The sequence below is a fragment of the Colletotrichum graminicola genome, assembly GCF_000149035.1.
Source record: "Colletotrichum graminicola M1.001 genomic scaffold supercont1.24, whole genome shotgun sequence".
NCBI lineage: Eukaryota > Fungi > Ascomycota > Sordariomycetes > Glomerellales > Glomerellaceae > Colletotrichum > Colletotrichum graminicola.
Window position 1 is genome coordinate 580,364 of NW_007361028.1, and position 13,698 is coordinate 594,061.

At 53.4% G+C, this 13,698-nt stretch overlaps 4 protein-coding genes across 4 annotated transcripts; 1 reads left to right on the forward strand and 3 right to left on the reverse strand.

The window, feature by feature from the left end:
• Positions 1–2,152: 2,152 nt before the first annotated feature.
• Positions 2,153–5,908, forward strand: GLRG_06498 (uncharacterized protein; the record flags this gene model as incomplete). Its single annotated transcript, XM_008097183.1, has 2 exons — positions 2,153–2,224; positions 2,363–5,908. 2 exons carry the CDS (start codon positions 2,153–2,155, stop codon positions 5,906–5,908), a joined length of 3,618 nt encoding a protein of 1,205 aa, XP_008095374.1.
• A 587-nt stretch (positions 5,909–6,495) lies between these two features.
• On the reverse strand, positions 6,496–6,927 carry GLRG_06499 (uncharacterized protein; the record flags this gene model as incomplete). Its single annotated transcript, XM_008097184.1, has 3 exons — positions 6,496–6,560; positions 6,646–6,699; positions 6,801–6,927. 3 exons carry the CDS (start codon positions 6,925–6,927, stop codon positions 6,496–6,498), a joined length of 246 nt encoding a protein of 81 aa, XP_008095375.1.
• Positions 6,928–10,177: 3,250 nt separating this feature from the next.
• Positions 10,178–10,645, reverse strand: GLRG_06500 (Bys1 family protein; the record flags this gene model as incomplete). The annotated part of the gene is made up of 1 exon (XM_008097185.1): positions 10,178–10,645. The coding sequence occupies one exon, from the start codon at positions 10,643–10,645 to the stop codon at positions 10,178–10,180; it is 468 nt and encodes a 155-aa protein (XP_008095376.1).
• Positions 10,646–12,139: 1,494 nt separating this feature from the next.
• On the reverse strand, positions 12,140–12,823 carry GLRG_06501 (GATA zinc finger; the record flags this gene model as incomplete). The annotated part of the gene is made up of 2 exons (XM_008097186.1): positions 12,140–12,610; positions 12,746–12,823. 2 exons carry the CDS (start codon positions 12,821–12,823, stop codon positions 12,140–12,142), a joined length of 549 nt encoding a protein of 182 aa, XP_008095377.1.
• Positions 12,824–13,698: the final 875 nt, after the last annotated feature.

A 13,698-nucleotide genomic window follows, 5' to 3' on the forward strand; every position in this document is an offset into this window, starting at 1 on the left:
TTTGCTGCGACTAATCTGATAGCACCAGTCGATATTTTTACCTTGGTGGATTCCAAGGTGGACACGGCCGTGGCGGCTTTCTTGATAGGTGTGTCAAGGGGCTGGGTCAGCCTTACGAGGAGCACGGCCAAGTTGATATTATTCTACTAGACAGGGACAGGAGGGCTAATGGTCGTGATTTCCATGGAATGTGCTCACACCAAGCGACTGAAGAAGCTATTTGAGAGATTGAGGCGTGGCCCACTCGGTGATGGTAATATTGATAGACAGGCCTTGTGGGATGACTGACACGGCACTGACCACGGAGGTCAACACTGTGGATCAGGAAACGGATTGATATTACCCTTCTGATTGGGTCGTCCCATCAGTCGAGAGAGAGCCTCACCCCGATGGGTTTATTCCTGTATAATACAGCAAGATATTATGGAATGAAGCGGGCGAAGTCTGAGAACCACTCCACTGGCAGCATCTGTTGTCGTGTTATTGCCCCAAGGGAAGAACCCTTTCCTCGGCTCAAAGACAAAGGCAGCTTTTCCAGGGTCACATTGGATGCTGGAACAATGACAGATTTCCCGTAACCAGTCCTCCCGAGCGAGCCATACCTATCTAGCTAGCAACGATGAATTCTTGGGGGAACAATCGATCGGCTTCTCTTGTATCCAGATCGGGGCCTAAAAGACACAAATACTGATGAAAGAACAACCTAGAGGAATGAAACGGGGATGGAGGAGTTTCATCAGGAGGAAAACGGGCGCCACTTCTCACCGGGCGACGGTCAACCCCCCCCCGGAGCAGATGGCGGCTGGGCAAAAGCTTCGCATGCCATTTTCAATCGAGATGCGGTGGCTCGGAAACGCCGTCTTTCTTGTCGCCGTTCGTTGGCGGCTGGTGCTAGGCCTCCTGACACAAGATAATAAACCATGTGCAATTTGTACGTACCGAGAGTCAACGGAGGAAAGAGCAGAGCAATCCAATGATGGTGGCCCCTCTCGCCGGAGTGCTTTCCTATATTCACCCAGACAGTTAGCAGTTAGGCAGGATGGACGTTCCCCGCGCCTGCACGTTCCAATTCCAAATGGGGCAGTTAGTTTAGCGCTAGACTGGTGAAGATGCCCCCACCCATCCGTCCCGATATGGCTAAGCCTTCCTTCCCTTTCCTAACGGGCTGCGCGCCGTCGTCTCAGTCTTTTTGACAGCCTGGGCAACAGCCCCCCTAGTTAACTTAGGAACTCTGTCCATTCCAAGCCCAGATAGGAAAGGAAGAGGAAGGAGTTAGAGAAAGAACCAACCCCAAGAACCCCACTCCTACCCGTCCTCGTCGATCATCCGGACTTCTTCCCACAGCATTATCGGCCTCAACCGGGCCACACTTCTGCCACCATCAATGCGAATCCGTCGCGTCATCTGTCCCCGACCATACTGTATCTTCTTTGGCCATACACCATGTTTCACCGTCGCCCTATCAGCGCCTTTTCCGTGGGCCGTCTTCGAGGCGCCATCAAGCTATCATGGCACCCTACATGGGCGCAGGTACGGACGGGCAGAGGATGCCGCCGCTTCTATTGCATGTACCCGGGCCCGACAAGCCAGCCAGTCAGCCACACACCGCTATACCGTTGACCAGTGACTGGCAGCAGTATCGAGCCGTTGTCCTGTGTGATCTGAGACGTCTCGACAGCGCCCCCGCTAGATCACCGCCGCAACCCCCCGGTGACCATCGCCGGTTCTTACCTACCTATGATGCAATCCAGTCTGCCAACTCGTACACTATTGCTGCCCGATCCGCTCGAAGCTGTCTTTGTGCCGTCATGGGTGACGGGTAACAACAAGCAACCTTACCGCGACCCATCTGCGACTCCGGCTCCTGGCTACTAGGGGCTGCGCGCCCTAGTATGATGAGATAGATGGCTGTGTGTATGGGTGGTGGATCCTACGGCTTTCTAGCTCTAAAGGCAACCAACAACCTCCTATACGGCCTCATCGTCGTCTGATTCCATTAAATACTAACCCACCGCGCCCAGTCTGTTCATCCTTTTCTCTCTCATCCCAATCCTCTTCTCATTACAACCATCTCATGCTCAAGCTCTAGAAGCAGCTTCTCGGTTCCTAGCCTTATACCCATTCTCTTCTGGAAAGAGAAACCACAGTCAACATGCGTGGCCTTTACATCGGACTAGGTGCCATTGCCTTGGTGTCCGTCAACGCCAACCAGTACCCCGACTGCGTATGTTTCCCTCTTATGCAACACTCTAGCCCGTATACCTTTTCTCTTTTTTCATGTCTTTCTTTGATCTACATGTCGACATGGACCATGCCTGCGGGCCGTCCCGCTCAAAGATATCTGACTGACGAGATACTACAGGAATACGACAACTGCTACAGGAACCTCGTCGACGACCGCTTCAAGCATGAAGCCAACGTCTTTTGTGTTGAATTCCTGAATGGAACCACCACCGCCCCGGCTGCCATCCCTACAGACTTCGGCAACTGCGACAATGATATCAAGGCCGTCTCGTCTGCCTGCTCCTGTGTCACTTACACCTTAACTCACACCGTTCCCGTCACCACAAGCACTTCTTCCTCGTGGATCACCAGCACTTCTTCCTCGTGGATCACCAGCACAACAGCCCCGTCCACCACTGTCAGCACAACTGAAGTTGTCTGGACCACCTCGACCTCGTCCATTGTCGTCAGCAGCAGCCAACAATCAAGCAGCACATCGTCTACTACATCCTCTTCATCAAGCACTTCTTCCACTGCCAGCAGCACAGATTCAAGCAGCAGCAGATTGTCTACTACGTCCTCTACGTCAAGCAGGCCTTCATCAAGCACGCCTTCTACTACTAGCAGCACAGACTCAAGCAGCAGCATATTGTCTACTACGTCCTCTTCATCAAGCACCCCTTCATCAAGACCGCCTTCTACTGCTAGCAGCACAGACTCAAGCAGCAGTATATTGTCTACCACGTCATCTCCGTCCTCTTCATCAGCCACATCTTCCACTGCTAGCAGCACAGGCTCAAGCAGTAGTACATTCTCTACTACGTCCTCTATATCAACAACGTCTTCCACTGCTAGCAGCACAGGCTCAAGCAGTAGTATATCGTCTACTACGTCCTCTACATTAAGCACGTCTTCTACTTCTAGCAGTACTACAGGCTCAAGCAGCAGTATATTATCTACTACATCCTTTACATTAACTACATCTTCCACTACTAGTAGTACTAAAGACTCAAGTAGCACTACACTGTCTACAACCTCTAGTACTTCCTCAACTATTAGCAGTACATTGTCTACTACATCCTCTACATCAAGCAGTTCGTCTACTGCCAGCAGCACTACAGACTCAAGCAGCAGCACATCGGTCCCAACAACCTCTGTTTCTTCAACCACTAGCAGCATCTCCTCCACGACCTCTGATACCAGCGCTTCCTCGACTGTTACTGCATCTTCTACAACAGGCTCTTCTTTCACTGCCAGCAGCACATTGTCTACCACTATTACTTCAGTGGGAAGCACCTCGTCAACGGCTAGCAGCTTATCATCCTCAACTACTTCCATTTCCTCTGTAGCGAGCATTTCTCCACCTGCTATTAGTACCGGATCCTCAAGTGGCACGTCGACCACCACAACCTCCGTTTCTTCAGTAACAAGCCCCTCATCAACTGCCACCAGCAACACATTGTTTACTACCTCCAAGACAAGCACTTCCCCCATCATCAGTAGCGCCAGCGACTCAAGCACTACAGCAGCTACTTTCATTTCTCTTACCTCGGCAGTAAGCTTCCCATCGACTGCCGTCAGTAGTATCACGGGGTCAAGCAGCACGGTGTCCAGCTTTTATTCTGAAGAAAGCACGCCCGTGGCTACAGAGACGAGCACTCCTCCGACTACTGAGGCGAGCACTCCTGCGACTACTGCGACGAGCACTCCCGTGGTTTCTGAGACGACCATCACCTACCCCGTGACTGATAGTTCTACCAAGTTCACCACCTCGACTATTTACACAACTCAGGTCAAGACTTTCACTCAATGCGCTCCTAATGTCCCTGACTGTACTCTCAGTCCCATCACCACTACCCAGACGATTGCCGTTTCAACTACCATTTGCCCCCTGACGGAGGAGTCTGAGAGGCCCGTCACAACCAACCTAAACACCATACCAACGACCAAGATGACTACATCCACCATCTACACAACCCGTGTGGAGACCATCACAAGGTGCCTGCCATCTTTTCCTAACTGCACCGGTCAACCTTATGTCACAACCAGGACTATTGCTGTTTATACGACCGTGTGCCCTGTCATTGAGACATCCAACAAGCCCGTGGTTCCTATTCCGACGGATGAGCTGACTACTTCTACCATCTACACGACCCGTGTTGAGACGGTCACTGGGTGCGCGTCATCCACCCCAGGGTGCTCCGACCAACCTTACATTACGACCAGGACCTTTGCAATTTCCACGACGGTATGTCCTGTCAACAAGGGCCCAACCGGGCCTGCGTTTTCGCCACCTGCTGCCCTACCGACGTCCTGGACTACCTCTATTGTCTACACTACCAATATTTATACTGTCACTGCTTGTCAGGGTAATACACCTGGCTGCGTTCCCACTCCCCGTATTACCACTGAGGTGATCCCCATCTATACAACCATTTGCCCCGTCACTGAAAGCGGGCCGCAAACCCTCACCATCGCTAGCCCTGTTTTCATCAGCACACCTCTTGTGCCGCCTGTAGGCACTCCTTCGGCAAACACTCAGTCTGCTCTTCTTGTCAGCTCTCAATTTGGACCCTCGTCGGGAACCCAACCGACTCCTCCTGGAAAGATTCAACCCGCCCCCTCGGTAGGCGCTCCTCCGGCTGGATCTGCCCTGTCTGAATTTCCCCCGGCCCAATACCCCCCAATAGGATTCCCTCCGGCAGGCGTTCCTCCGGCCGGCTCTTCTCCAGCTAGCTCTTCTCCGTCTGGAGCTCTCCCGGCAGGTGCTCCTCCGGCTGGATCTACCCCGAATTCCTCTCCCTCGTCAGAACTCCCCCCGTCCCAATTCCCCCCGATAGGGTTTCCTCCGGCGGCCGTCTCTCCGGCCGGTTCTTCTTCAGCTGGCTCTCCCCCGGCAGGTGTTCCTCCGGCTGGATCTCCCCCGAATTCCTCTCCCTCGTCAGAACTCCCCCCGTCCCAATTCCCCCCGATAGGGTTTCCTCCGGCGGCCGTCTCTCCGGCCGGTTCTTCTTCAGCTGGCTCTCCTCCGGCAGGTGTTCCTCCGGCTGGGTCTCCCCTAACTTCCTCTCCCCCATCTGAACTTCCCCTAGCCCAATTCCCCCCGATAGGATTCCCCTCGGCAGGTGTCCCTCCGTATGGAGCTCCCCCAACTTACTCCACCCCATCTGGAGCTCCCCCAGCAGGCGCTCCTCCGGCTGGATCTCACCCGAATTCCTCTCCCTCATCTGAACTCCCCCCAGCCCAATTTCCCCCGATAGGACTCCCCCCAGCAGGCGCTCCTCCGGCTGGATCTCACCCGAATTCCTCTCCATCATCTGAACTCCCCCCAGCCCAATTTCCCCCGATAGGACTCCCCCCGGCAGGCGTTCCTCCGGCCGGTTCTGCCCGAGCTAGCTCCTCTCCTTCTGGAGCTTCTGCCTCTGGAGCTTCCCCGCCTGGCGCTCCTACGGCTGCAACCCCCCCAACCTACTCTCCCCTATCTAAACTTCCCCCCTCGGCTGGTCCTTCACCATCTACAGCTAGCTCTCACCCGGTTGGCTCTCCTCCCACTACCATCACTCCCGTTGCCGCTCCTACCAGGACCTTGTCTACTCCCGTGCAGGTCAGCGGCAACGCAGCTGATCGCCTTGGTTCTGGCATGTTTGCTGCCGTAGCCGGCGTGGTTATTGCTGCTCTCCTCTAAGTATGAGTAGGGACTGTCTGGCTGGCCGACATTCATTTCATGATAGATTTTCTTTTCTTTTTCCTTTTTTCCTTTTGTATACCAATAGATGGAGACGGATTGCCCTGTGACGAAGACTTAGACATGTATTATGAAATGCATCTCCTCAATGTATCTTGTACTTGTAAAATAAATATTCAAGACGCCTGCCACGATGCAGGCGAGATTTCAAGAACCTTTTTAGCCACTGACGTGACACAACACACTTGCTGCATTACGATCCTTGGCCGACACAGTATATATTGGTCCTCCTCAAAGAGACTAGCTGTTGAGTTGATAAGAATGTTTGCCATTGAATAGCGAATCATCCCTATATACATAGATTGCAGGCAGTGCCCTTGGTCTGGCCACAACTTGTATTTCCAGAAACTCCTGTTGAGACATTATCCATGGTAGCTCGGAACCTCACAGTGACTATGGGATTTGTTTATGTGACGCGGGGTCTGTTCAAAAGCCCCTACCACGGCCTGCCCACCATACAACGTGTACTTTTTCTGACATCTTCGGTGCTCCCCATGTCCTTTTTCTTTTCTTGTCCTGATGAGTGATCAGTCCTCTGGAAAGGTCGGCAGCGGCTGATTGTTGAGGCGGGCGAACACGCACGCTCGCCACCCTGTTCAGGGCAGTAAGTCAGCATCGAGTCTACAGTTCGATACTGGTGCATACCAGCGGATGAAGGGGGTGGGATAAGCACTTACACATCAACCAGTCGACATACGCCTTGACAACGTTAATGTAGGTGTACGTGACGGCTATGATCAGGTGCAATGTCAGTCAGTATGAAGTGCATTTTGTCTTCATATTTGATTGCGTGTATGACGGTTGGAAAAGGGGTGTCATCAGAAATACGCACTCTCGCCGGTTTCCCGGTAATGCTTCGCAACAGCATCATGGAACATGCCATACATGTCGGACAGCGTGACAGGGGCGGTGTCCATTATGGTCCCGAGATTGGACCAGTGCTGCTTGCTGTCGGACATACCGGGCGCTTGATGTGGGAATTTGGCTGCGATAGGTATGCGAGGTCTTTGGATAGGTAGGAGGTTAGTCAAGATTTTCTGCGAATTCCGGGCCAAGGGAAATAAGAAGACCACAACAAGGCTTGTTTCAGATTTACTGCAAGTTCTTGTCGCTCACGGAAATGCGAGTCTCGGTCTAAGCGAGAGGTTTTGTCATCATACGCGGCGGACGCCATTTGGATCGCATGAAGGGGGGTGGAAGGAAACAGGAAGCTCACCGGGAGAGAGACCGTGATTAGGTAGGAGCTTGGAATGTGAATTCTGGTAAATAGGGGGCAAGGTTAACGCGTTGACCAAAGACGCCGACGGGACTTTTGGCGTCGGGAGCAGGATGCCATGATGGAAAGGTTCTACCAGAAGACTGATCGATGGAAGTGTCGCTGAAGGTCTTGTGCTTCGGATTTTGACCAAGGGCATGGTCATCATGTGAGGCTTCCATGTAGTCTCGGAGGCAACAATGGCGTATAAAGACTAGAGATAGAGAGGGCTGGCGAACTTACCCAGTTGGGCCCAGTCTTCGCAAACGAAAGCAGGGTGAGTTGCACAGTATGGTGGGCTGTCTCGTAAGCTGATTGCCCACAAGGTGGCTATGGGGAGGGAATCAGTATAAGCAACCGAAAGCAAGAGGAAAGATCGATCAGACGGAGTGTGCAAGCCACTCAAACTCGCCAGACAAGACGCCGGAACCGATACGAGAGTAAGATAGGGTAGCACGCAGCATGTGGCAGCTTGAGTGACTTACTACGACAAGCTCGGGACAGAGTCGGTAAGATGTGGCCAGTTCGGGGTCTGTGAAGCTGCAATCATTAGCAGCTGCACCTGGGTCGATTGAATTAGTGGACGAGATAAAGGGGAAGATGTGGCCAGAAGATACCATAAATCCTTCATTGACACTTGTCTTGATCGGTCACAATCCTGATCATCATGAGAAGCACATGTCGCAAGGCAAGCGATCATAGAGCCTCGGAACAAGAGACAGAGGAAAAGCAGAAGGGGCTTACCACGTAGAAGCAACGTCTCAACTAGAGGGGTAATCTTCAGGACCAGGACTTGGTAGAAGCTTGGGATCCTAGCAATGTAATTTGGGGTCAGTATAAGTCTTGGCAACACAGCGTGATGAATGGTATGTGACCAGGGAAGGGAGAAATTTGACTCAAAATGATACCGTTAGTTGATCAGGGGCACGGGGCCTCAGATGCACTGGGGAATCTGTTCATCATGCAAAGCAGACGGATGTCATAACAGCGACGAAGGACGGTGATAAGAGAGAGAATGCATTGACTTGCCACAAGTGTTGTAACAACAGCTTCCACGAATTTTTGGTCGGGGTATTAATAGTCAACAAGCTCTGTATGCAGGTTTAGAACTTAGCGATAGGCTCTGCAACAGCACGAAGGAGAAGACGGCGAGAGAGGGGAGGTCGATTCAGAGAAAGGATAAAAGTCGCTCAAAGACGCGAGGTTTCAGAAGTCTTGCGAAGATTTGATCATCAGGCGGAGGCCATGATAAATGCGACGTCGGCAGGGCAGAAGAGATCAGAGCATACTGTGTGATAAGTGGATGATTTCCATGTTAACGGCTTCAGTCGAGCCAAATGCAGAAACGGTTGTTTCTGGCAGAATAAAATGAGTCAGCGTTGCGACGTAACATGATGGAGAGGAAAATACACTCGCGGTATAAATTCAAGAATAGAAGCTTGACTCAAAAACGGAAGTATCGGCCCGTATAGCGCGTGTGAGAGGAATGGAGCCAAGATTGCCGAGCTGATGATGCGCGGTGACCGCGGTCTATTGAAGAAAGGAAATGGAAGGTGCTTACCGTTATGGGAGGAGGCAGATCAAGCACGACGGCTCGGTGTGGATGGAAAGCCGAGCTGCTCGATGAGCCTTTGCTGCGAGGCGTAGGGCGAAGAAGAGAAGCAGGCACGAGCCTGGATGGGAGAAGAGAGTTGTGTGGCGAATGAATGTGTGGAGATGTTGCAAGAGGAGAGGTAGGCCACGTGGGCGTAGTGAAAGAAGATGGCTTGCAGTAGGAAGAAGGTCGCGGTTGCAGGAGGGAAGGGCAGGCCCTCGAACGCGTGCTGAAGGGGAAGCGGTCGTTTCCTGGGAAAACAGTCCTCGACGAGGCTAGAGGGTGTGTTGAAGAGCTATTGTGACAGCCTTCTCTGACCGAATGGATCTGTGTGGAAGGAGATGTTGTAAGAGGTGAGTAACGAAGGAGGACTTTTGGATGGAGGACGAGGCAGAGCTTGGGAGACAAGGAAAAGAACCATAGCAACAGGTCTTTCTATGTTGAGGCATACAATCAAGAAAAGACGTCAGATTGTGTTGGAATTGGAAAGATAAAACGTCCTGGTTTGGGAAAGAACAACAAAAAGAGTGATTGTGGGGAAGGAGCAGGGAGGGCTTGGAAGAGATGCTGGGTCCCCTACTTGACCTGGCGATATGAGAGATCAGACAAGTGATCAAGACGTGAATCAGTCTTTGGAATAACAATCAAAGGTACGTACAAAGATTTATCTTGACCAGCACACATAGCGAGGGTTGGTGGACAGCCCGGCAGATGTTATCTATCGCGTGGCTTTTGGAGCGCGACAACTGGAATGCAGATGACAAAGTTTTCCAAACTGCTGCAGAGAGTTATGTTATCTTTGTAAAAGAAAACTGTCACGTTACTACATTTATGACACCCTACCCGCTTTCCTACACAGATCCCAGGCCTTATTTGTCCTCCCTCTGACAGACTCAAGACCCTGAACCGATGTCTTCTTCGTCGACGAGAATCTGCTTCAGAGCAGAGAATAGACTGAGAGCATCAAGATCTGTCCCAATGCCCGTTTGGTTCTTCGTACGTACGGCACAGGTCGACACAAACACCTTAGTAGGCAAATTAGCGACTAGAAGCCAAGTCAGTCGAAAAGTTCGGGCCATATTCTAGGCTTTTCTTTTTTTTCTCTTTTGTTCTGTGAACTAAGCTGGGGATTGATATCTGTCAACTCATAGACATTTATTTCCTCCTCATCGTCATTGGGGAACAGCATACAGATTTCAGAGAGAAAATCCACGCCGGAAGTCGAAACAAGAACAGTCTGCTTCCTATACGAATCAGCCGATCTCCATATCCGTCTCCCGGGGCGCCAGCTGAACTACCCATCCCACCCCCCCCTCCGAGCTTTCTACCTTCCTTCCACCCTTCTTCACCAGCCACCATCTCAAGCACAAAGCGTCAGTACAACATCCTGCTCCGCCGTGCACACTTTGACCTGGCTGCCGCCGGGGCTCACGCCGCCCTCCCACACAATGGCCGGGCAGGTCGTCTGCCGGCTCGCGACGACGACCTTGCTCCCCTTGAAGCCGTCCCCGAAGACGGTACTCAGGTCGTACCACACGGCGCCGCCGCCAGCGTCCAGGGTGTACGCGAAGACGAGCTGCGGCGCGCCCGTGTACAGGCCGTCGCGCGCGCTCGTCACCTTGAGCGCGCGGCCACCCGTGGCCGGGTCCCGGGCAAAGGTCTCGGCGTAGGTGCCGCCCCCGGCCGCGAGTGGGCCCGCGGCGAGCACGTCGCTGCCCACGGACCAGACCGAGACCTCGGCCGCGCAGTTGTTCACGACGGTGGCCTTGCCGAGGGCCGCAATCGGCGTGGCCGCGGCGAGGACGGGGAGGAGGGTCTTGAGCTGCATTTCTTTTGTTTTTTTAAGGTGGTGGTGGTTTTTACTTATGGGAAGTCTGAAGTGCTTAAAGCGATTTGATGGGTTTGTGGAGGGACGGTTTGTCTTGGATCTTGGGATGCGGGATGTCGAAGGCTTGGATGGTTTGGTTGGTTGATGACTATGGCTCCAAGAAGACGAGTAGTGACTTGATCCCTCGGTTTATATACCCCATTCTTGAATCACCGTCCCTTCAAGGCATGCCACCGAAGCCGTCGTTGCGTCCCTCCCTCAGGAGCATGATTCGTCATCGGGCGACGGCCGTGGGGAACAAGAAATCCCAATACGAGCGTCGATCAACGAGTGTCACGATTCTTCCCCAATCGAGCTTGGGAGCAGGCCACGCACAAGTTCTCCTGACGGCATTCCCAGGACCACTCTAACAACCGCCAAGGAAGGCGGAGGGGGGGGGGGGGGGGGTTCAAATTAAAGAGAGACAACGTGATGATGCCCAGCGACAGTGTATGACGGCAATATGAACGCGTGCTCTCGAGGCGGATACGATAGACGGACGACGAAAGATGGATCGTCCCCTCCCCCCAGGGAGGAATGTTGGTGTGCAGTATGGTCATGAGTTCAAGACATGATCTGGGGAATACGAGAATCCTCGCTGCAGCCTGGCAGATGCATGCAACGTCGGCTCCCGAACGGTTCAGCCAGTGACATCGTCGCTGGTCCTGGTGGATTGGAGGGCTCCCCTCCCAGGTGGGCTGACATGGAGGGGTGTTGGCTGATCTGCCGTGTTCGTTCTCCCCCGCATCCCCGGGGCGGCTCGGCGGAAACATCTGGAGAGACTGTGCCGCTTTGCTCATTTGCTCTCTAGTCCCGGGCCATCCGCACTGCGGTAACCGCATAAGGGGTGCGAGGGGACTAGCGCCGGGCGGGATGGGCATTCCGCCCTCTGTCGGCCAAAAATAGGATCCTGCAAAGTGTTGGATGCGGGCAGGGTAATACTCGTACACTCGGTGTCGATGGCTAGACACGGGCGAGCCCGTGGTTCAGTTCAACGACAATGTGCGGCAAGCATTGGGAGGCATGGCACACTTCGATGCTAACAGACTAGCGGTGGGGTTCAGTGGCAGGACATAGGTCGTCTCGGCTGGGCAAAGTGCAATCGTGTCAGACGACGAAGGGTCCAGTATAAAAGTTGGGCTCGATTCTTGTCGGGTATATTCATGATCCATCATTGCGCCAAAAAGCAGTCTAAAATCGTTGCCCCAGAAATCAAAAAAATACCCCATCTTTCTTGTTGGCGTGCTGGGTATCATTGCCTAATAGCAGTCCTCAACGCCGCTCCCATTTTTTTTTAGCTCCGCATGTTCCCTGGTATCCAATATCGATGGAGGGTCAACCTCTAAAACTTCTCTTGATATACACGTCTCGCTTCTTATGTCCATCGACTCGCTCAAAGTGATCAGTATGGTATGAGGGGAAAGAGAAAAAAGAAGAAAAAAGAAAAGAAAATGTTCAAGAAATTTGGTGGGATCCGAATGTTGGCACCGTCGAGTCGCCCTTTTTGCGTTCTCTTTTGGCGTATATCAGCCCGCAGACGTTGCAAAGAGTGCTGGGACCGTCCGGGCCAGGCCGCCACTCGGGGGTGTCGACACGGTGGCATTTGTGGCAGGCAAACTCGACTTTGTGACGGGGCCGATGGCCGGGTTGAGCACCACGGCTTGGTGCGTCGTTTCTGGAAGTGACTTGTTGTTGGCCTCCTCCGCGCAATCTCTGCTTAGCCGCGCTCGGGTCATCCCTCCTCAAGGACTTGATTTCGTTGATGTCACGGGCGATGCCGTGCGAGAGCCGGGACATGAGGCGGATGTCATCGTCGGTGGCTAAGGCATGCTCGTTGATGGACTCGTATCCGGTAGCGGGGATAGAGCTGTTGTGGCCGGAGAAGTTCTCGGCCAGGAGAAACAGCTGCTTGGCGCTCTGGCGGATCTGTAGCAACAGAATATTAATGTCTGAAAGATGGCGGATGAAAAACCGATATGCAGATGCATTAAGGAGGACAGAATGATGCAGGTGTGGGCGAAGCGACAACAAGGTTGATACGAAATGGATGAGGGAAAGGACATACGCGTTGATGACTTTCGCCTTGCCTGAGATGGTTCCACGATAGCTTCGTCGGAGTAACCGGGTCTTGTTGCCCATCGTTGCTGGCATCACCGTGCGGCTCGGTCGGGTTAGCCGTAGTCTGGAAACGGGTGCCCGAAGGGTACGACCCGGGTCTCGGGAGGGAAGCGGATCGTGGACTGGAGGGGCCGGAAGGCATCAAACGAACCCGTGGCCCAGCGCCTGGTGGAAGGCAGACGGCGTGCGCACGTGGGGACGCACGGGTGAAGAGTAAGAGCCAAGCGAGGACCCTTGGAGAAAGGGGGGCCGGCGGGGGGAAGGGAAAGGAGCAGGCGACGGATGGATGGAGGACCGTCGATGCGAAGAGAGATTGACCGACGGTGTGCGCAGCGGCGATGGACGACTCGGTCGGTCAGCGACGGTCGGCAGTCTAGCGGCGATGGTAGTAGGCGTAATGGGCGGTGGTGGGCAGCGCTTGCTTGCACACAATGTTGAAATGTGGAGCGACCGCGATCGGTGGTGGTAATGCTCGATCTTCAGACATGGAAGGAGAAATCGGGATCGGGATGGTTTGATTTATCAAGAGGGAAAGTTGCCGCTGCATAGCTGCGTGGCGTTGGGGGAAGAAGGGAGGAAGGGGGGGGGGGGGGGGGGGGGGGGGGGGGGGTGCGTATGAAGTACGATCGCCTGAGTTGGACCTGAGGTATTGGTTAATCGAGCGGAGGGAGTCCGCTAATTACCTCCTATCACTTATCGCCAAGGGACTACGAGAATCTTACAGATGTAAACAATGTTAGACAATAATGAGGCGACCGACGAGTAGCTCCCCGGGGGGCAGTTTGTATGACAATTCCCATGGACAGTGCATTTGTCCTCTAGAACTCTAGGTAGAACTGGTCCGTAACACAATAAAAGTAACTAATACGGTCAAATCAACCCCACCACTAGTCCTC